General features: G+C 44.4%; 1 protein-coding gene across 2 annotated transcripts; it reads right to left on the bottom strand.

Annotated features, from left to right (window-relative positions):
* Positions 1–282: 282 nt before the first annotated feature.
* LGI2 (leucine rich repeat LGI family member 2) lies at positions 283–20,548 on the bottom strand. Of its 2 annotated transcripts, XR_005859134.2 has the most exons (9): positions 20,284–20,548; positions 20,056–20,127; positions 16,230–16,301; positions 12,806–12,877; positions 12,190–12,261; positions 10,959–11,128; positions 6,709–6,873; positions 1,831–4,153; positions 283–1,744 (listed from the first exon to the last, which is right to left on the bottom strand). XR_005859134.2 is itself a non-coding variant. In NM_001257316.3 (8 exons), the coding sequence occupies exons 1-8, from the start codon at positions 20,466–20,468 to the stop codon at positions 3,336–3,338; spliced, it is 1,626 nt and encodes a 541-aa protein (NP_001244245.3). In that variant the 5' UTR covers positions 20,469–20,548; the 3' UTR covers positions 283–3,335. The 2 variants fall into 2 exon arrangements, 1 of the variants encoding a protein (NP_001244245.3); NM_001257316.3 differs by having other exon boundaries at positions 283–4,153.
* Between the last annotated feature and the right edge of the window lie 913 nt (positions 20,549–21,461).

The raw sequence follows: 21,461 nt of genomic DNA, 5'->3' as shown, positions 1-21,461 counted from the left end.
GAGGGGGTGTAAGGAAAGAGAGAGCGGGAAACCAAGGGCCGGGGATAACTCGCACGTCCGATTTACCCCGGCACAGAAACTTTGGCTAAGAGAGCCAAGAACAGAGATAAGAGCAGAGCTAAGAACAGAGCTAAGAGCAGAGCACGGCTTCCTTCCCTTCAAGCTCTCGGACCGCCACAGCGCTCACGAAGGACCCGCGCTGCTGGGCCCCGGGCGAGGCCTGACCTGCGTGTCCGACCTCAGCGCGGGGACGCTTCACACACACGGCGGAGCCCTGTCAGACTCAGTAACTACATTTTATTCGTGGATTAAAGAGTACATACAGTGTCAGTAGCACGGAGTACACCACCTCCTTACTAAAAAGAGCCGAATGTATGCACAGCCTTCACGTGCTCCCACTGCAGCTAGCACACTGCATTAAAACTAGGTTGACAGCAGCTACTGCTCTTCACAGAAGTGTGTGCGTTTTAGAACACGTCAAAAGTTACCAGTGGGATGTTCTGCCCTCCTGTCTCACGTGAGATTTTCTCACAGCTGCAGTGTATTCTGGATATGCATAGATTATTTGCTACCTGTAACAGTTGCTATTACCGAATTCAGGAGACAGAACCCTCGTCGCATTTGGAAAGGCAGAATTTAGGTGCTTGGTTGCTTCACCCTGGGAGCAGGAAGGGCAAAGTGAGGCTATGAGACGCTGTTAAGCCCTGAGAAATTTACCCTGACCCCTTTTTCCCCACCAACTGGTGCTGTTCCATCCTCTCTCTGGATCTTCTTCTCCTCACTGTGCACTAATCCAGCAGCACAGGTAGCACAGCTCCTGCTCTGTCCTGAAGCACGATGCTGAGCCCAGCTCCCCAAGCCCCAGCACAGCCCCTCACATCTGTGGCAGCCTGCCCGCAGCATTCATTTCCCCCACTTTCCTATCCTGGTCCCGTGTGAACGAGCCAGGCTCTTGCTGATCACTTCATCCTCTTTATTAAGCCCGTCTCTGTGGAGACCATTTTAATTTAATTCAACTTGATAGCAGAGTCTCAAATCCCCTGGACTGCCTCACAACAGTACAATCTCCTGGTATTGGATACAAAAGCACTTTCTCACCGTCCTCTTGCTTCCCCTCAAATCGAAAATATCAAGATCCAATTTCTCTAAGCCAGCTTTTAGCTCTTGGATGTATGCCATCAATGAGTGCATAGCGCTAGCAACAAGCCCTGGAAGAAAGTGCTGAGAAGTGCCCCTCCTCGTCAGAATACGTGACTGTATTTAAACATGCGAGACAGGAAAGAAATAGAAAATGCCTTCCTACAACACATCTTAAAGTGCTCATCAGCCGTATTGGCTGTCTGAAGAGAGGCTTTTAAAAGCTAATGAGGAAAACGGTAAGAAGTTTCATTCACGTGAACCATTCCTTACTTTTGTGGCTTTGTTAATTTGATCCTAGGAGAGGTATTGCTAGAACTTGGAGTGCAGAGCACCAGTCAGTGTTTCAGAGGCTGTATGAGCAAAGTTGCCCATGTAATTAAAAGTAAAACCAGAATAAAAAGTAAAACCAACCATACAGGAAGAAATTAACATGTAATTTAAAAACAGAATAAAATGAATTATGTCTCTGACGGGCCAATAATAACACTTCATATCGTAGCAGCAAGGCAAACTTGGAGAAGGCTGTGATATTCCAGGTCACTGTTAGGTTGTGACTTCTCATGGGAGCTCTTCGGCACAATCCTCATCTGCAGCACTGTTCAACCTGGATGTGGGAAAACCTGTGAGAACATCTCTGTTTTTGGTAATAAGCCATGTTTCACACGTTCAAGGAAAAAACGTGAAGCTCACACAGCAGAGATGGTGAAATGCTCTCAAATATGGAAGAACAAAGGCCAGCTTTGTTTGCTCTGCTTTCTTTGCACCAAGTCTCCAAGGCAGAAATGCAGGAGCAAAATTCATGAGAAAATAACTTGATAACCTACATGACATGAAAACATAAAGAAGCATAATCTATACATGGAAAAAAGAAAAAGCCTCTGTGTACAACTGTGTTGGTTAGTATGTTAGTGAGCCTTTCCAGGAAAACAAATGCCAGCTGCTATCCCAACAGAAGCTCAGTGCGCACCAGGACTGTCTTATTTAAGATGAATGAATGCCTTAGTCTGTAGCCACCCAAAACACCAAAGCAAGATGGCCTGTTCACATCCTATTCTTTAACCTGCAAGACCTTCAGCAGCATGGTGACTCCAGGCTTTTGCCAGGTTGCCAAGAGGAAACTCTACATCTTGGAGGCAGAAAACACTCTAGTTTGGAACAGCTCCGCTGCCTTGGTTTCAAAAGATTTGGTGATACTGAAGTCACCTCCTGGCCGAGGACCAGATACAACTTGTGATGAATGAAACCTGAACTTACTGCTTGTGAGCTGTGCTGGAGGAAGAGCTCTGGAGAATAAATCATCTCACTGCGTAGAGACGAGCTGCAGCACGGAGAGCATGAATGTATGTTACAGACTCAATTTAAGTTGTGCCTCATGGAAGAATAAGTGAACTGATTTCCTTGCTAATACACCCCAGAATCTACTGGAACCATCAAGAACAGAGTGAATAAGGTCATTCTGGAATGCTTATTAGTACACAAAGTGGACTCAATCTGCAGTCTTTTTATTCATGGCACCAACCAGACCTCTGTTACTTTCTGTCTATATTAACTTGTTAAGATCACAGTCTGGAAGTGACATACCTTTATTTCCTGGCCACCCAAGTACTCAGGGCACAATTTGTTGCTGAAACAGTGATTAAGAAAAGAAAGATAGTAACAGATTTTGACTTTCCCTTTCATCTGCAGTGAGTTAAAACCTCCTGGTCTGGTTATAAACACAAATAGACACAGATTTTGGGAAGAGAGCTCAAGAAACCAGAATAAAGCATATTCTGGAATGTTACCGTTTGCTTTTACAATTCACCAGCAACCATAAAGAACTGCCTCTAATCTTAAAACCTTTACTGAGATGTTAGTTTAAGACTCAACGATACGGCTTCCTCGTCCTTTTCTCTATGAGATGCTCAATTTATGGTATTTTCCTGGGTAGAATTCAGATCATCCTCTGAGACATCAAGATTAATCCTAATGCACTGCACTCTCCTCTGAATGGCTGCAGGTTGCAAAGTGTCTTTGAAAAAGATAAAACAGACATGTCATGCAGCAATCAAGTAAATGCACTCCCTGATTAATATGCAAGTTTTAAAAGTTCAGAAAATGTCATCATACTCCATAGGTGCACCCTGCTCTTGGAAAGGTCTCTGTTTTGCTTGTATATAAATGTCATTCTACAGGAATTTCATTCCAGCAGCTTTTCATAAACTCAAGTCAATGATTACATGTTCAAATATTTGTGTGTTTCCTTTAAAACTAGAGGCAAAGAAAAAATCTCTTCGATCCGTTGACACAGCTGTGAAAGAACGTGGCGCTTGCACATAGATTTCTTTAAATAGCCTAAAGAGCTTTTTTTCACCATCCCACTGGTATATCTGGGAGAAGGTATAGTCACTTCCCAGGGCTAGGTAGTAATTATTCTTAAAGGAGAAAGGCTGCAGCGTCATGGCTCCTCGGGATGGAAGAGCCTGTATCTCCACAAACTGTTTGCTATTCCATTTCATAACTCTGGAGTCCCCAATGAATCTTGTGAGCGTTATGTACAGGTTGTTTTGCATCCTGAAACTCTTCACTGCCAGGACATCTTCCATGTTGGGGATTTCACCATGTGGGACAAACTTCTTTGAAGCTTTGTTCCACTGGAGTATAATGGGAACCTGCGAGCGACTAGAGAGGATCAAATGTGATTTCCCATCTATATCAAGAAACTCAGCATCGGTGTCCCTGAACCACTCGTGAAGGGACTGGTACGAGTAAAATCCTTTGTTATTCCACTTGTACACTGTTGACAAACCTGCTTTGGAGCTATCTGCTATGACAAAAAACATTTCACTGTCTATCTCAAAAAGCTCTATATCATTTGGCTTGGAAATGCGAGATACTTCAATATCCTGGAATTTGACAAACTTTGTCCAGCTCTCGTCATACTTGTAAATGTGTGAGCCGCCAAAGAGCTGTGCCACCACCACAAAGACTTGGTCACCAACAAGAATGGCTTTACATCCCACTATGGACTGACCTAATGACCAAAGAAAAGAAAAGCACACATGTTAGCACAGTACAAAGCACCCTTAAAGCCACAGAGACATCACCATATCACCCTCCACCCTTTTAAATCTTCATCTCATAATGTCTTTTGCTACACACTGTCAGAGCTTCTTTTCTTGCTTCCTCCTTCCCATTAACTGGACAGATGACTTCAAATCACACCCCTCAAGGTGTGCAACTTCCTCTTTATCCAAAATACATTTTCTTTCTCTGTCCAAATATGTGTTCCCTATTATCCAAAACAATTATTTGATCCAGTTTTCATTACTCAAAATAACATGAGTTATCTCTTGACTCAGCAAGAGCTTGAAATTCTTTTATTCACAGGATATCTATATTTCTGGCTTAACTAGAAAAATGAAATATATTCTGCTTTTCTTGGTCAAAGAGTCACAGACAGCTTTTTACTAGAGTAAGCAGAAATATTATGGATATAGCCCCTCACAGCCAGATGAAAAAGATAAATCTAACCTTGCTGTTTGTTAAGTATTTAAGTATTCCTGAAATTTTAGATTATGCTAAAGTCAGACTATTTAGGACTACTGCAGTTATGATCAATTTTTTAATCTCAAATCACTAGACAAAATCTACACTAGAAAGTAATAACCAAACTGTGTATGAAACGAACTGCTGCAGCAAAAGAAGTCTTCTCTGATACACAGTTTATGTAGAAGCACATCTGCACAGACTCCTCTGTACTTGCTCTGCTGCAGTCATTCCAACAGACTCGTGTTGACACCATTGCTGGCCCATACCCATTGCTGTTTCACAGCTGGCCTGTGATGAACTATTATCCTTCCATAGCCAATAATGCTGGAGGGGTAGGATTCATCTTGAATACCATAAGATATCTACAGTGTAGATAGGAATACTTGAGCTGATCATCCAGGCTCTTTCTGGTCTAATTTAGTCAAAGAATATTCTAGCAAAGATTTTACCTTGCCTGTAGATATCTCCTTTAGGAGAGGACAGCAGCATCTATTTCTCTACACGTTGAGTATAAATGCAATTTCAACAACCAGTTTAGGTCCATGAGCCCACACTGTAAAGGACTAAATTCAGACTAGCTAGTAGTAAAAACTGCCCACAGAGCAGATAGCCTGCTCCTGAACCCTGCAAGTGCTCTTTAGGCTCCATAAAAGGCTCTTTGAATGCTTGAGCTTCCCAGCTCACTTACATTTCATAGTCCGGAGCTTTACCTGGCACCTCCCAGGAATGCAGGACAGTCATTTGAGAAATGGGAAAAAGTCCTGAGGAGAAGTGTCTCCTAACTATGTCATTCACAGGAAGACAAACTTTGGAAATAACTTTCAACTTCATTTCCAGAGCTCTCCTGGAGCTCTGCTAACAACCTTTGGCCCATCTACTTCTTAATTAAATTCACTGGTACTTACTTTCCCCTAATCTACCAAAACACAATGAACACCTAAAAATGCAATTTTTTTTATTTCCAAAATTTCCTGACACAGAAATAGAATGTTGTTAACTTCCCTAAGTGACACACACACACAGCTGACCTGAACAAGCTGGAGCTTGCTGCCTTTGCAGACCCCTCAGAACACCAGATGAGAACGTAGTATACTCTGCTTCCAAAACTCAAAAGTGAAAAAATAATCTATTATACAAAGCAAAGAACAGGAAGGAAGGATGCTCCATGGATAGATAAATTTAGCCCTTAAGTTTTCAGAACCAACAGGCTGAAATAGGTGGGAAAGAGGACAGTGTATAATCAAGCCCTAAAGACTGTTCCTGCTGCAGACAGTCCTCCTGGGCAGCATGCTTTAGGCAGCCCTACTTGAGCAAGGAGCTGCACCAGATGAACCAGGTGTCCCTTCCCATATCAGCCATTCTGCAATTCTGTGACTGAGCTCTGTACCGCACTGCCAGCGTCATTAGGAACAGAATGGTTGTTAGCATTAGAAAGTAACAAGGCATCAACATGGGCTTTTTATTTGGTAAGCAATCTGGCCAAATTCATGCAAATTCAGCATTTTTGTAAATAGAAAGTAGACACGGAGGCTCTACAGTACAGTTGCTAAATTAACAGCCATGGTTTTGATATATCTATGTTCTCTTCAGCTGTGAAATAAGCCCAGCCTGCCTAGATGCACTCTTCAGACCTATTTCTTTCTACATGCAGTAGAATATATATATATATATATATTTTACTTTCTGCATGCACTTTGGTAACAGCAAGGGCTCCCTTAACCTATCCTTCAAGTTACAGCATGATTCAAGCAGTGAGTGTCTGAGCTGGGCCACTATGTTACATTCAGAGGAAGTATCTGTGCCATCAGAACATTTCACAAGTTCAGACTGAAAAAGCCTAGTCTGTGTGCTACAGCAAAGTTAAACATGCATGTAAGAACAAGGTGCACTACTCCTTCACGTCCAAATATTGCACACTTTAATTGGCTAAATTCAACATTGACATAGGATGAAAGCCAACTGGTCCCATCTATGAATCTCACCCTCTTTGTGAATTGCCAATAGTTCATCAACACTTAGAATCCCAGCATTAATTACCTGTGATATTGTCATAACTCCTGAAATTCATTTCTATATGATCCCACTCAAGCACCATACAGTTCTCCATGCTGGGCTGTGCAATGGCTACGAACACATCGTTTTTAGAGTTGAACGTATCCACTGACACTGACTGGTAGGGCAAAATCTGGTGAACAACAAAATCTAAAAAAAAAAAATACATTACAACAGTTAGGATACATTCTTGCTGAAAATACAAAACAAGTAGTTGCAGATTACAAACAGCAAATGAGTGATATACTCTGAATTCTATATAAGCCTAAGATGGAAGTGTCAGTGCTCACATTAGGCATGCAGCAACAGGGGAAAGCATCTTCTTGCTTTAAGCATCCCTAAACTGTCCTCTGGAAAGAGAGTTGTAAAGGAGATCAAACAGGTAAATAATGTCAGAATTTGGATTTTCCAGCTAGGCTGGCTGGTATCCTTGAAATCAGGATACATTCAAACACATGCTGTCAAAGAGAAGACTCTTTCCCCACAGCTGGAATTTGCTTTCCCATCAAGTCAAATGGCCTTGGTAGAATCACTTTCAAGCTGAGAGCCAGCAACTTCCAGCTGAAGTCCAATAACTTCTTAAGACATGCAAATTTAATCACTAGCAATTTGTGTTACGCTAAACCAGGCAGAAAGTGAAATAATATCTGAAGTTTGCCTGGGGATAACCCCATTTTGGCTAGACGATAGATGAAATGGTGTAATCAAAATCTCAGTTAACGTAGCGTTTTATGGGGCATTGTAAAGTAGTTTAAGCATAAAATACAACCAACCTTCAAATTACTATCCAGTGGAAAACTTAATCTAAATACTAAGACTGAAGAGTTGGAGTAACCTGTAAAGACCAGCCCACAGTTCAAGATTTTTGCTCAAAAGCCAAATGCCTGTAGATTCAGTCCTAAAATTCACATTGAGCTATGTCAGCAGCCAGCACAGAGCCAGCCTGGGGCAAAACAAGGAAACCCTGAATTTCATATTTGGCCTGATATCTTGGCAAAGTCATCATTATCAGAAAAAGAAATATATATAGCAGACTTGACAAAGAAAAGCCAGCACTTAAAAGGTGATTTGGTCTAGAAGGTACCAGAAGACCTGCATGGGATTTACGAGTAGATATAGAAAAGGAAATGAATATTCCACTAAGATAGAGTTTCTCTGGAGAACCAGACACTGCTCTGCTTCAAGCTCCATTTGCTACATGCTTCCACCATTCACTCCTACTTTGGAAGGGCTTGAATATTCAGGGATTTTGGTGAAACGCTAATCAAGTCCTCACTCTGGTTCCTCATTCTGGCATGCTAAGAAATATTCATTTTTCAATGAAGAACTCTTTGTCTCTGCATGCATGAAAGCTTTTGCTCTTGAGGAGTTACACTTCCAGAGAACAAAGACAGATGACAACCATCACACAAACAGAACAGATTCCAGAGCTGCAACAGAAACAACAGTCACCATTCTTTGAGGGACTATTACAGACAGAGCATGGGATTGATTTATCAGTGCAGATAGGAAAACAAGAAAGTTACCTTCATTCCCACTGGAAAAACAAAAAGACTGGGAAAACCAACAACAAATTTTGCAGAAAGTAGACTTAAGTGACAAATCATAAGAGGTAGCTAAGGATGGGACAGGAACAGATGGAGTCACAGAAAGTTGAAATATTTTTACAATCTTGAGGGGAAAAAAAGCAGAGCTCTAACACAGAAAAAGATATCTCAACAGTTTTGAAGCACTTGGAGGAAATCTGCAAATTAAAACAGATCAGTTTGTGAGTTAAAATCCATTTCTCAGTCAGAAATGATTCAGTGTTAACCTTGCTATTTTTACTTGTACCTGTCAGCGGGCTCTTTATGTCACTGGATGACTAAAAATGGGTAACTACATCAGACATAATCAGTAAAAAACAGTAAACCAAGCTGTAAATACCAGACTAATGTGAAACAGAGCTACACATTAAAGAGATGTTGACACATCAGGCTTGCTAAAAATTCAGGCCTTACAGGGAACAGAGGTGGTAAGCCTGTTTTCAGGTTTCCTGAAAGTAAGTACATATTCCCCCAGCAGTCTTATAACCAAACCACAGTGCCCTGCATATATCTGTGGGAGAACTAAAAACAAACAAACAAACAAACAACAAAGTGAAATGGATTAACCTGATTCATGATGCAAGCTGAGAGAAACGGGAAAGACAGGATGGTACTACTGGAAGAGTTAGAAGTGCAGGTCACTGACACTGCCAATAATCTCTGCAGCAAGTGACCAAGGGTTTCATCCTCTGGGTTTTCTTTAATTTGGCAGCACCTCTTTACACCTCCCTTTCTGTCACCGCTGCATCAGTTCAGCAGATGCAGTGAGCCAATGGAGCTGATGAGAAAACACTTTACCAAGTGAACTCCTTTGTTACTGCATCCTACACCCAGTCATGCTGAACACACCAGTCCTCAGGGAATGAATGTGGGCATATTTTGTCTCCCTCCAGATCTGGGGGAAGCAAGGGCAGAGAAGGAAAAGGCAGCTGTGGCCTAACGCCATAGGCCACCAGCAGGCCCACTGGAGGGCTGCAGCTTGCAGCAAGGTAGCTCCTGGTTCAATGCACAAGACATGATGCTGTCTGAGATGACAAAGTCCTGAAGACTTACATTTATATTCCATTTGATAGTCTCTTATAGGTCATTTCTGCATACATACTATCCCTCTCAGATGCTCCGTAAGGATGTTGGAGCCCCACTTTTTCCACACCTTCAGTACAGACCTGAGCTCCAGGTTGCTGACTACTCCCAGGCCAAGCAGGTTAGGCACAGTGTCCTCGTCTGACTGGAAAGCATCCTTTGCTATCTGAAGAGTATGTTATATCCGTATGCTTGTGGCTAGAGCACAGGTGCCTCTGAATAAAAACATCTGCTGTGCAATCCTTGCACCACATAACACCTTAGCTTCCCAGCAAAATCTACAGCATGTGATGTTACACTTATGCTCAGTGAAATTTCATTTATAGCAGACAAAGGGACTAACTTTATGGATGAATTTAGCCTGTAGCCATTTCAGTTCATATCTAGACGTCAGCTATCTAGACACAAAGAAATGACAAAGTATAGGGAGGTAAATTTAGGTCTGAGAACCAGGAAGGTAAGGCTTGTTTTCTCATACTGTCAGTGCTGTTCAGTTTCTTAAACTAGATTGAAATGAAGCTTACTTTTACACCTTATTTCTGCATCTCCATGAATTTACAGACACAGTAACCTGGGCACAGTTCTAAGCTACACTGGTCACTTGGATCTGACATCCTTTTATGTGGCACATTATCACGCTTTATCCCTGCTGCTCTTCTGACATATTTTTCAATTTTTAATTCATTCTCTTTCCCTTTAAATATTGCCCTTGAATTAGCTTTCATATCATGTCCTGAAAGTTTATTTTATATTACTAGTAATAAACTTCTCTATTCTCTCTTAATGGTGAAGACCGATTTGATGACAGATGAAAGAACTTTAATGCCTCTGATATTACTGTATAGGAAAAAAAAAGGCAAAGAGCTGACATCACATACATGAAACATGAAAACAATACCTGCAGCTGATATTCTCAGTTGTATGATGTGACTACATTTAAATACAGGCAACTGCTGCTATTTGGTCATGAAATAGAAGCATACCCACATGCAAGTGTCTCTTCACTTCGGTCTGCATGCTTTACATTACCTAAAATAAAAATCAAGATCCTAAACAAGACAGTACTTGCAATATTATTGGACATTTATCTCCAATTTAATGGAGTCCCATAAAGAACAGCTGGCGGTATTGCTGGCACATTTAGTGATATTAAATTGCGGTCTACTGAATAAAGACAGCAGATATAGCCAAATCATTTGAATTTCTCTTCATTGCCTTCTGTGAAGCAAAAAGATTTTAGGAAGTTCATCTGACATAACTATATGGCCTTATTCCAGACAACAGAATGCATTCTGTGATGAAAATCAGGTCACCAGCAAGTCATAATCAAGCCTTTAAGAATAGGGTTATTCCCAATTCTTCTCCCATTATCACTTAATGTAAGTAAAAACTGTACTTTGGCTTCAAAATGTAATTTTATGCTTGTTCTAGTATTCCATAGTGCTTCGTATGTTACCCTTTTCTCCCTTCCTCCCACCACACCATGATCACAGAGGTAAATTGTGTAGTCTACACCTCTGATATTTAACCACTTGTAGTGCGCTTAGAAATATACATTCTGAATACCTGTAGTGGTGCATTCATAATCAAAACTTGTCACATCATTTAACTTCTTATCCTGATATTCTGCTGGACCAATACACAGGACATCAGAAACAGTGGAATTTGTCATCTTTAACCACAAAAACAACCACTTGGCTTTGCAGTCACACTCAAATTTATTTCCCCTTAAATCTCTAAAAAAACACACAGAAATAAACATATTTGAAAAGGTTGATAGCAATATGAATTTACAGAACTGTTAGCACTTTGACATAACAAACTTAAAATGCGTGAGTAACTTTGATCTGTTTTTGAAAGGAGAGGAGGAAAGACTTCTTAATGTGTTCTTAATATCTACGCTCCTTCACTGAAGTGTTCACCCTGGAAAAACAGTTTCAGTCTAGGAAATAAGCCCAGGTATAATGGCAGTAATAAAAGCACTGTGATTCACGTAAAGTCACTCCCGTTTATAAGTTTTCATAGGATTAGGACTATAGCATAATAAATCCTCAGAGAGTGCTTGTCTGCTGCAAGTCTGCATCCCATCATCTACTGCTGACACAGACAAATCCCATTCCTTCACTGAACTACCCAGGCACCCTTGGTGAGCAGGGTAGTCTTGCTGGTATAATTTCTGTGCTACACTAAAATACAGATGTAAGGCTGGTATTTTTAGAGTCACTCCTGATGTGGAGTCCAGTCAGCTTAACCTCCCCCTACTAACATGCCTGGTCTTCAATCCTATGGCAATTCTTGTGGCTTACAATCTTTAGTTGAGAGAGCCAGGCCAAAAACAGGGGAAGCTGACTAGTAGCTTAGCTATACATGAAAACACTGGCAATAAGACAGCAGTGTGCTACAACTGCACAAAACAGGAAAAGTATATTTGTAAATAAATGCCTCTGACTAAAATAATCTCACAGAATATTTGCAACAATAACAGGAAAAACTATTCAGAGAAATTGCTGTCATAAAATTAATTGTTTTGCTAAAAAAATGCAAAACATCAGAAAGAAGTACAATAATGCAAGCCATATACAGCATAATGAGAAGCAACAGTGATTTGAGAAACAGCAGTCGTTTTGGAGAAGTCCATCAAGTAAATAATATTAAAATGAGAAAAGATCGAACAACAAAGTGCACATTTCTTTTATGTGCAGATATCACACACAGCACCACACAAATGCAGAACTTAAACCACAGAGCAACAGAGTGACAGTAGCAGGAGGTCAACAGAAAGACTTTCATTACTTACAGTTCAATTAGAGAATCTAAATCACTGAAGACATCCCTTGGCAGAGTTTTCAGATGGTTATTGGCCAAAGAACTAGAAAAGAAAATTAGAGCTTAATATCATTGTTACATCATCTGTTATACCATCTTGCTGACTCCTGCTAAGTCTGAACTCACCTACGAGATGTTAGTTATGGGATATCGTCCAGTCACCAGCATTGCTAATAACTACCAGGAACACACGTGCATTCATTATACTTATTTAAGAATGGTGATTCCTTGAAGAAAATGAAGCTGACGCAAAAGTAAAACATGTAAAGCTGTTTTATTGGGTGAAATGTAACAGAGAGCAATGACTGAGCATGCTGGAGAGAAAGAGGAATGTTAACTACAAGTACGTAATATCACAGTGGCACCACTGGCAGCACCCATAGACAAAGGCTGCACCCCAACGAGACCTGGGAGCATGCACAGGCAGCTGGACGTACTGAGTGCTGCCTGAGCAGGCATTTTTTAAAGGCCAATTTTTAGTTTATAGAAGACACGTTACCAACAGTCAGAGGTGTAGGCTTGAAAACCATCTATCTGCAAGGAAGAGTTGTGTTTCAGTACAAATTACTAAGTGTTAAATAACTTACAGGTGGGTCAGGTCTCGAAGGCCACGAAATGCATTTCTTGATATGGTTTCAATTTTGTTTCCTTCAATGAATCTAAGAAAAAAAAAAAAGTACTTTAGAAGACTTTAAGTAACATTATGAGCACCTTCAGCGCTTTAGCCTATGTCTGCCAGACTCAGCAGGCTCCTGCGTAGCCCCTTCAGACTTAGACAGAGGGAAGTCTCAGTGGAGGTGGTCACACTGCCTTGTCACCTTTCCTCTGACGTACTGTAAGAAGTGAAGTGGGTAGCACAAGGGAGAGCAAGTGCCACAGATATGCAGTAGCAGAGAAACAAAGTGAGCAAAACAAAAACCATTATTCCTTTGTGGTTTAATTCTCAGGGAATGTGTTGTATGAGGGAAGAGACTTGGGTAGGAGAGACTTCTGAGATGGACTTAAAAGCTCAAGTCCTGCCTTCCTCAACAACAACCTAAGTTCTGAAATGACAGGGCAGCACAGAGGTGGCAGGGTTCTGCGGGCTGCAGATGGACACTGCTTGGGAGTTCGTGTCTGAAGGGATGGTGCCCACAGCCAGAAGGCTGCATATGCAGTGCCACCTCCACGTCCACAGAACCAGAAGGCTCTCTGCTACAGTCACTGCTGTCACATGAACCACAGCAATATACTGACATCCCAAGCCCAAAGTCTGCTTACATGGCAAGACTGCTGCTGAAAGCCTTGTGTCTTCTTGCTGCCATGTTCCAATGCTCTCCAGCCAGTACATCACCTCTGCGGGGCTCCTTAACGCACACAAGTCACGGCCCCGTGTGCTGGGGGAACTGATAGCCACATATCGATTGCAGGAGCATACTGCTCATCCTGACTGCGTGTCAGCATTTAGAGAAAAAGCTGACATTCAAGCATCCTGCACCTTGAGCACTTGAGGACACAACCGTAAATACACCCTCAGTTCTGCAAAGTGGCTGTAGCCAGGTGGCCATCAAGATATTGCACCGTACAGCTGTATCTGGGTGAAGAAAGCTGCATACTGACTTCAAAAACACTTTATGAAACAAGAGTATCTCCTTTCCCTTTACAGGTCCTCGTTTGCCATCCAGGAAGACAGAGGAAAAATGCTACGAGTCAAGGTCATTTCTTGAGAGAGTCAAGAAGGGGCTGCAGCCCCCAGTGGAATGCAGGAGATGACAAAAGCTCTGTTTAGAATAGAGCCAAAATCCTTCATGAGTATCCTCACTGCATGCTAAGGATGCAGACAATGAAGTACTGCATATGAATGGAGGGTGTCAGTTATGAGTCAACCATACTCAGTTACAAGGCAGCCTGAAGACATGAATTCAATCCACAGAGCACAAAGCCAAAGTGCTCCCTGACACAGTACCCAGCACACAGCCAGCCTGCCAGCCAGTGCAAATAAACACTGAAAACAGCGCAACAAGATGGTGGAAATTCGGGCTGGGACTCAGTAAATTTGCTAGATTCCTTTGAGACCAAACCCAGTCTCAAAGGGCTGCTACCCTGGGAATGCCAGCAAAGCTCCCATCTTTATCAGATTTTTTTTTTAATCCAGACTCAGCAAATGTAGCTGGGTAGATTTAAAGGGGCATGAAATACCATCAGCAGTTTTGTGAGTACAGTGTGACACAGCACAAGAGCTGCTCCTGCTAAGGGACACACAGGTATCTGCTGTGAGTGCTCCCCTGCTGCTCTTCCTTTGGAAACTGCTCGGTACACAGAGAGCCTTGCTTGTGTTCATCAGCAGCGTCATCTTCTTCTCTGTAAGGTCTGATTATTGGTAACTGAGAGACATGAGTTATTACAATTGTAACAATGTCACCATCTGCACAGCTGGAAAAAAAAAAAAAAGAGGGAAAAAAAAAGGAAAGGAAAGGCCACTCACTCACATTCAGTTCCTAAAAGGCAGAGGTGAGATTTGCTGGAAGAAGAAGTGCCCTGGGGACTCGGCAGGGAGGATGACCACAACCATTAACTGAGACCAGTTGGTTGGCTGTTACTAAAAGAAATTGAATCTCCAAGGCTTTTACAGTCTTAATTCTGTTCCCTGGTTTGCAATTAGCAGCCAGGGATGGAAATTGTCCCTTAAATGAGATGAGGAAGAACAGAGGTCTCTTCTTTCAAACAGAGGTCTGGCCACAAATACCAGTGCAGCAGCTATTGTAGTGCACGTTGTTGTGGCAAGGCTCCATTTTAGACTCATGGGCACTTCAAAGCCTAAGCAAGTCATCACTGAAACAACATAAAAATATTTGCAGGGTTTTTTTTTTTTTTTCACCTTTTTACCAGCATTCTGCAAATTACTATTTTTTTTTTCCCCTGTAGACACATGGAAAAGAGAATGATTAGATAACTATCACTCAAAAATCTAGATGTAGCTGAATCGTGGATTCCAACATATGCCATATAAAATTATCCTTTATTTCTTGGTCTGCTAATTCTACTGTTGGCCTCTTCTCCTGTATTAGACCATTAGTCCTCAATACACCCCGACTTAATTCTACTCACCTGAAGGACATTAGCAAAAGACAGTTTTATGAGCATTGGTCTTCCTTTAGACAAAGGCAAATGTTTTCCACAGCAACCTTTCAGCACAGAAAGGTGGGTGGAAAGATGAACTTTCTTTCAGATCATATTCGGAGTTTAGAACATACCAGCTCATGTCCGGTAACACAGAGAAATGGCAGTCCTTTGGAGTATGAAGTGAGGACAACCTGGTAGCAGGGTTATTACTTTTTTTAAAAGAAAAAAGGGTGACCTAAAAAAAGAAAACAAAAAAAAGATCGGGAAATGAAGATAACGTAAAAATCAACAGAGAAGTGAACTAAGTTCAGAAAAGGAAAGTTAAATAAATGTAAATAATAATGTAAATAATTACAATAATTGATATTATATGAAATATATACTTATATATTCATATATTTGTAATTATTTATAATATTAAAAAATGAATGCCACGGGCATTAAATGGAACATCAGAACAAAGACAAAGTTGAAGAGGAAAGTTGGGGAAAGAGGACCAGTATGGTAACCAGGGCTGCTCTGAGCAGTACATCGACACCCTGCAACTCCTCAGGCTGTCAGCAGGCCATGGGAGGCTTCACTGCCTCTCCTGAGATCCAAACTCCTTGAGAGTGACGGCACTGTTTTGTGAAGCCTGGACAAGCTCTCGCTCAGCAATGCTTTTTCAATGTACTGTAATTACACAGAACCATCTCGCACTCACAGCACATACTAAAAATCCACTGCAACCTCTGAAAGATGGCGAGCAACCACAAAGGACATTTGCACAGAAATGGAACATCAATCCTTCATCTCCCCTGCTTCTGGTAATCACAGTAAAGACTAAGACTCCACAGCAGGAGTCTTGGTATCTTATCAAAACACCTTGATTTATAACGGTCAGGGGAATACAAAAAATACCAAACTTACAGGTATTCTAGATGGAAGAGACCAGCGAAGGCATCATCTCGTATAACAGTAAAGGAGTTCGAGTTCAGCAAGCTGAAAACAGAGAGGAGGCAATGGGAAAGCATATTAAAAGTTGACACACTGGATTATGCCGGTTGTGTTTATTGACCGTGACCAAACCCATCTTACTGACTCAAGCCCATATTGCCCCACCAATGCAGCACACATAAAATATTGTGGAATGGTCTATAAAAAGTAAAAATCAAAGGCATAATGCGGTGCTAGTTAAAGTCCACCACTCCCCAGGAAATATGTTCGCTGCACCATTCACCTTGGCTAAATACAGCCTAGCCCTAGATTGCTTTGTCCCCTAAGTAGGACAAGCTGTCCTTTCAGGGTAAGTCTGTTGTGTGTGGATCCCAGGTGCCCACAACCCTCAAGCCAAGGTGCAAATCTTCCAGAGGCCATCTCAGTGTTACTCCCAAGCTTTGAGAAATGTTGAGCCCTTCTGTACGAGCACCTGCTTTCATTTAAGCAGCCTCTGTGGATTGGGGCTCACCTGTTCTGAGCTCACCAGGGGCTTGCCCCAAGCCTGACCCTCAGTGTGGGAGGCAAACACCCATTATGCACCACCTGATTGTCAGCTGCAAACGGAGACATGCCTGAACGGCCAGGGATAGAAAGCCCCGCTGTCTCTGGAAAGCATAACTCTGTGTTTGCATATACGAAGGAGAAGGGCTCCTGGTGCTGCATTGCCTCCTTTGGGAACTTCAGGGTCAAAATGTGGTAGAGCTGCATTGAGCAGTTGTGACCTGAGCCAGGACAGTGAGGTTAGGGAGGAGAAAGCTACAGAAAAGCTTGGCCAGCAAAGCTCCTTCTCTGCTGTATGAGAGCACAAAGGCAGCCCACCTCCAGTGTCTACGGTCAAGGCACAGATAGCATTCTGGTTAGAAGAAACAGCAAAACTTTTCATCCAGTCTAAACATCAAATGTTACCCAAAATAAATCATTTTTAGTAAAACTTCTGAATTTTCAGCTACAAGTGAACACGTCTGCACTAATTGCTTTAGTATAGTACCTTATTAATCCTCTTTTTGTATGGTTTAAGGCATTTTACTAAAATTAATTCTTAAGACTAATGAACACAAAATACAAACTTCCCCGTGATCCCGGGCTGTTATGTTAATACTAGACAAACGCTCCTTAAATTATTCTGTACAAATCTAAGACAGATTCAGGCTGCAATCCAAAAGAAATCATTGCATTAAAGCTTCATCATGGCTACTGTGACTGAAGATACAGTCCTGATGTACAACAGTGCTCCATGCAGTGTTTAATTTTTCATCATTTAATCATTCCTTTTCTCCTGTTTGAAGGACAAACTCCCACATTACACTGACCGACAAAATTTGTCAGGGGCTGGGATGATGATAGCAGTGGTTACAAACCCTTCACACTGCAACAGAAATGAAAAGGGCAACTTCTGCCTTTCTCCAGCTGACCCTCCCCCTGTTAGCCCAGTGTTTCCTCTTGAAAATCCACATCTAATGAGAAGGAATAACCTTCATCTGCTCTTCCTCCCTCCTCCTGCTACCATTGTCCAAACCATCTCCCATTTCGTACCCACCATTTTTCTCAAACCACTGTCGGGTTCATCTCTTTCCATCTCCAATAGCACAGATCCTGCTGTTTCCAGCAAAGTCCTCCTGTCCTCTGTCCAGTTCTCTGTGCTGGTCCTGAGGTCCCCTAAAGCTTTGGTTTGGGACTCTGGTTGTGCTCAAACACTCTGGGGTAAATCCTCTATTGCTCTGCGGAGATCAGTAGGAACATGCTATGCTTTTAGTCCTGACCCGTGCTTTCAGCAAGAAGGGGCTGGGAGTCACCAGCCTTTCCCAGGCAAGCTCTTCATGTGAGGAAGGTTACAGAATGCTTCACGTACTAGAGAAAACCTTAGCACAACACTAATTGCCATTTTCCTATTAGCATACATTGGAATAATTATATTTAGAAAGAAGGTGGTTAATTGCCATACTTGCTCTTGCCTACTGTATCCTCTCACCCTAAAATCCAAAGCTGACCAACCATCTCATCTCCATTGCCTGGTGCTAATGAAAGCAAATACCTGCAAGGTACCCGGCCAAAGCTGAGCCAGGGCCTTTGAAGACTCAGATCCTCAGGCCTTACAATCATACAGTCATCTAGGCAGGTTGGAAAAGACATTCAAGATCACCAAGTCCAACCACCAACCTGACCTACTGAGTTCCATCATTAAACCACATCCTTTAGTGCCACACCCACAGGGCTCTTAACCACTTCATGTGATGTGGACTCTACCACCTCTCCGTGCAGCCCATTCCAATGCTTGGCCACCCGTTCTGTGAAGAATCACAGAATCACTCAGGTTGGAAAGGACCCCAAAGATCATCAAGTCCAAATGCAGCCTAACCATAGTACCCTAACTCTAACAGCCCCCTGCTAAATCATCTCTGAGCACCACATCCAAATGGCTCTTACGTCCTACCTAAACCTCCCTGGCACAACCTGAGACCATTCCCTTGCATCTCATCACTTGTCATCACATCACAGAGAAAACAGACTGGCACAGTCCTTGCTGCACCCTCCTTTCAGACAGTTGCAGAGAGCAGTGAAGTCTCCCCTCACCTCCTCTCCACCAGACCAACAGCCCCAGTTCTCTCAGTCATTGCCCATAACTTGTTTTCCAGTTCCTTCACCAGCCTCGTTGTTCTTCTGCACACATCTGAGCAACAAAACATCCTCTTTGTAGTGAGGGGCCCAAAACTGAGCACAGTACTTGAGTTGTGGCCTCACCAATACTGCACACAAGGAGGCAGTCCCGGCCCTGCAGGCCTCCATCCCTCACCTTGCCCACCTCTCCCCAGTGTCTTTAACAAGGTGATGTCTCTCTCCCTGGATGGGGAGCCAAACCCTCCGGAACGAGGTGAGGGGGTGCGGGAGCAGCAGGGCACCCCATTACCAGATGCCCTTTGGGATTACCTCTCGCCAAGACCAGTTTTAACTGATTTCTCTGTAGCAAGCGCTCAGCCTTCATTTCTGGCAGGCCACGCATCTTCTCACCGTATTTTTCCTCAGAGCACCCCTTTACTTTGGCAGTAACCCAGTCCCTCCAGGGTGAGGTGTACCAAGCTGGGTGCAGCTTGTACAGGCACCCATATCTCTGTACTGCCCTGCTCCTGCCTCCCAGGGAAGCTAAATTAAAGCCCACAGGGCAAACTACTTGAGCTGCAGGCACACGACCGCAGCGTGGGCACAACCAAGGGACCGACCCAAGGTCACCAAGGAGCCCTGGGTGGCTCTGGAGGGGCCCGCCGCCCTGGAGGCCAGGTGCCAAACCTCAGCCATGCTGCAGGCAGCGCATGCACTGCTCTCCTCAGGTGGGCACGGGCGTCCACCTGTCCCGGACAGCCATATCTCGTGCTGCACTGAACCGCCCCGTAACGTCCCGATGGGGCACAGAGCCACCGGCACAAAACTGGGCTCAGCGGCACCACCTGAGCCGGGGGACGGCGCTCACGTGGCTGCAGGGGGAAACACTGCCCTCAGCTTCCTTAAGCTGAAACTCAAAGTGGAATTTAGGACATCAGATAACAGTTTTCCTCCTTTAGCGCATAACTACGCGTTTTATGAAGTGGTTCACGATGCCGTAGCAATACAGAAAATTCACCTCCGGGTTACCAAACGGCGGCTGTGCCATCGAGCTGCACCGGCTGTGGCTTTACCCACTGCTGCTCCGCCTAAAGGTGCTCCCGTAACTACACCGAGGAGCGGCGAGCAGAGCGCTAACGAGATGCTTCAGTGCGATACTTACAGCAGCTGCAGGGAAGGCAAGTGGGAGAACATCCTGTCCTTGACTTCGGAGAAGGTCCCGTTCACCAGGCTCCTGGCGGAGGGAGAGAAAAGCCAGGGCTGAGCGAGTGAGGGCTGCGGGCTGCCGGCAGCCCCAGCGCGGCGTCCCGCCCGCGAGCACCCCGGCATCACAGCGAGCGGCAGTGCCGGCTCCGCGCCCCCCAGACCCGCCCGCAGCCGCCGCACTCACAGCGAGCCGAGCCCGGCGGGCAGGCTGCGCGGCGCCCCGGCCGCCCCCACGCACAGCGCCGACTCTCGCCAGCAGCTGCAGGGCGGCGCGCAGCGCGGCGGCGGCCTCCGCGGGGCGGCGGGCGGCGGCAGCAGCAGCAGCAGCGCGACGGCCCAGAGCGCCAGGAGCCGCAGCGGGCCTGCCATGCCCGCGCCGCCGTTGCCCGCCGGCCGCCCGCCGCCGCCTCCCGCGCCCTGACATCAGCGCGGCGCCGCCCCGCGCTGCGGGCCCGCCCCCCGCATGGGGACAGCGGGCAGGGGCTGCCGGCCGGCCTGGGGCGGGGTGCCGGGCGCGCTGGGTCGCGGGCGGGCTCTGGGCGCCGGGAGTGTTGTAGGGGCTGTGCTCTGTGGCAGCGGGGGTAGTAGGAATGCCCCGAGGGCTGACCCAGAAATTATTTCCCTTCTCTGAAGTTTTTGAATGAGGGAAACATTTGGGGTCGGAAGGATCATTTGTGCGATGTGCACTTCGTAGGATCTCAGTATGTCTGTGGGGATTATGTCCTTGGCAAGCGCGTGGAAATTGTTGCAAACCACGAGCCGTGCTGGGTTTTGCTGGTACAGCTGGGCCATGGGTGCTTTATGTCGTTGTTACAAAGCAAAGCAAAGAAGCAGGAAAGCTACCAGCAATACAGAAGGTACAGCATTGATTTTCCAGTAGCAAAGTTGTGACAAGAGTTGTCCCCATGAAACACAGCTGCTGTGGCCATCTGGGGATACCACTTCAGGACGACTTTGGTGCGTTCACAGAACCACAGCGTGGCTGAGGTGGAAGGGCCCTCTTTGGTCCCACCCCTGCTCCAGCAGGGACACCAGAGCAGGCTGCCCAGGGCCGTGTCTGGGAGGCTTCTGAGGATCTCCAAGAAGACCCACAGTCCCTGGGCAACCTGTGCCTCTGCTCTGTCACCTGTGCCCAGGAGTGTGCCCAGTGCCTCTTGTGAGGAGGCCGAGGAGGGGCCTGGTGGCAGTGGGATGCGACAGGAAGCCCTGTCACCTTAATTAAGAAAGAGTGATTGGTTCTGAGCACTCAGATGGCAGAAACAGGTGCATGAGAGTATAGAGATGTAAGCATGCGTACGCTCCCACCCCCATATACATTTCCTTGAAAGGACATTCAGAAATGGCTGGGTTTAGAAAGTGACA

Source organism: Gallus gallus, chromosome 4, assembly GCF_016699485.2.
Source record: "Gallus gallus isolate bGalGal1 chromosome 4, bGalGal1.mat.broiler.GRCg7b, whole genome shotgun sequence".
NCBI lineage: Eukaryota > Metazoa > Chordata > Aves > Galliformes > Phasianidae > Gallus > Gallus gallus.
Note: the sequence above shows the minus strand (reverse complement) of the source record. Positions and strands in the feature narration are given on the sequence as shown.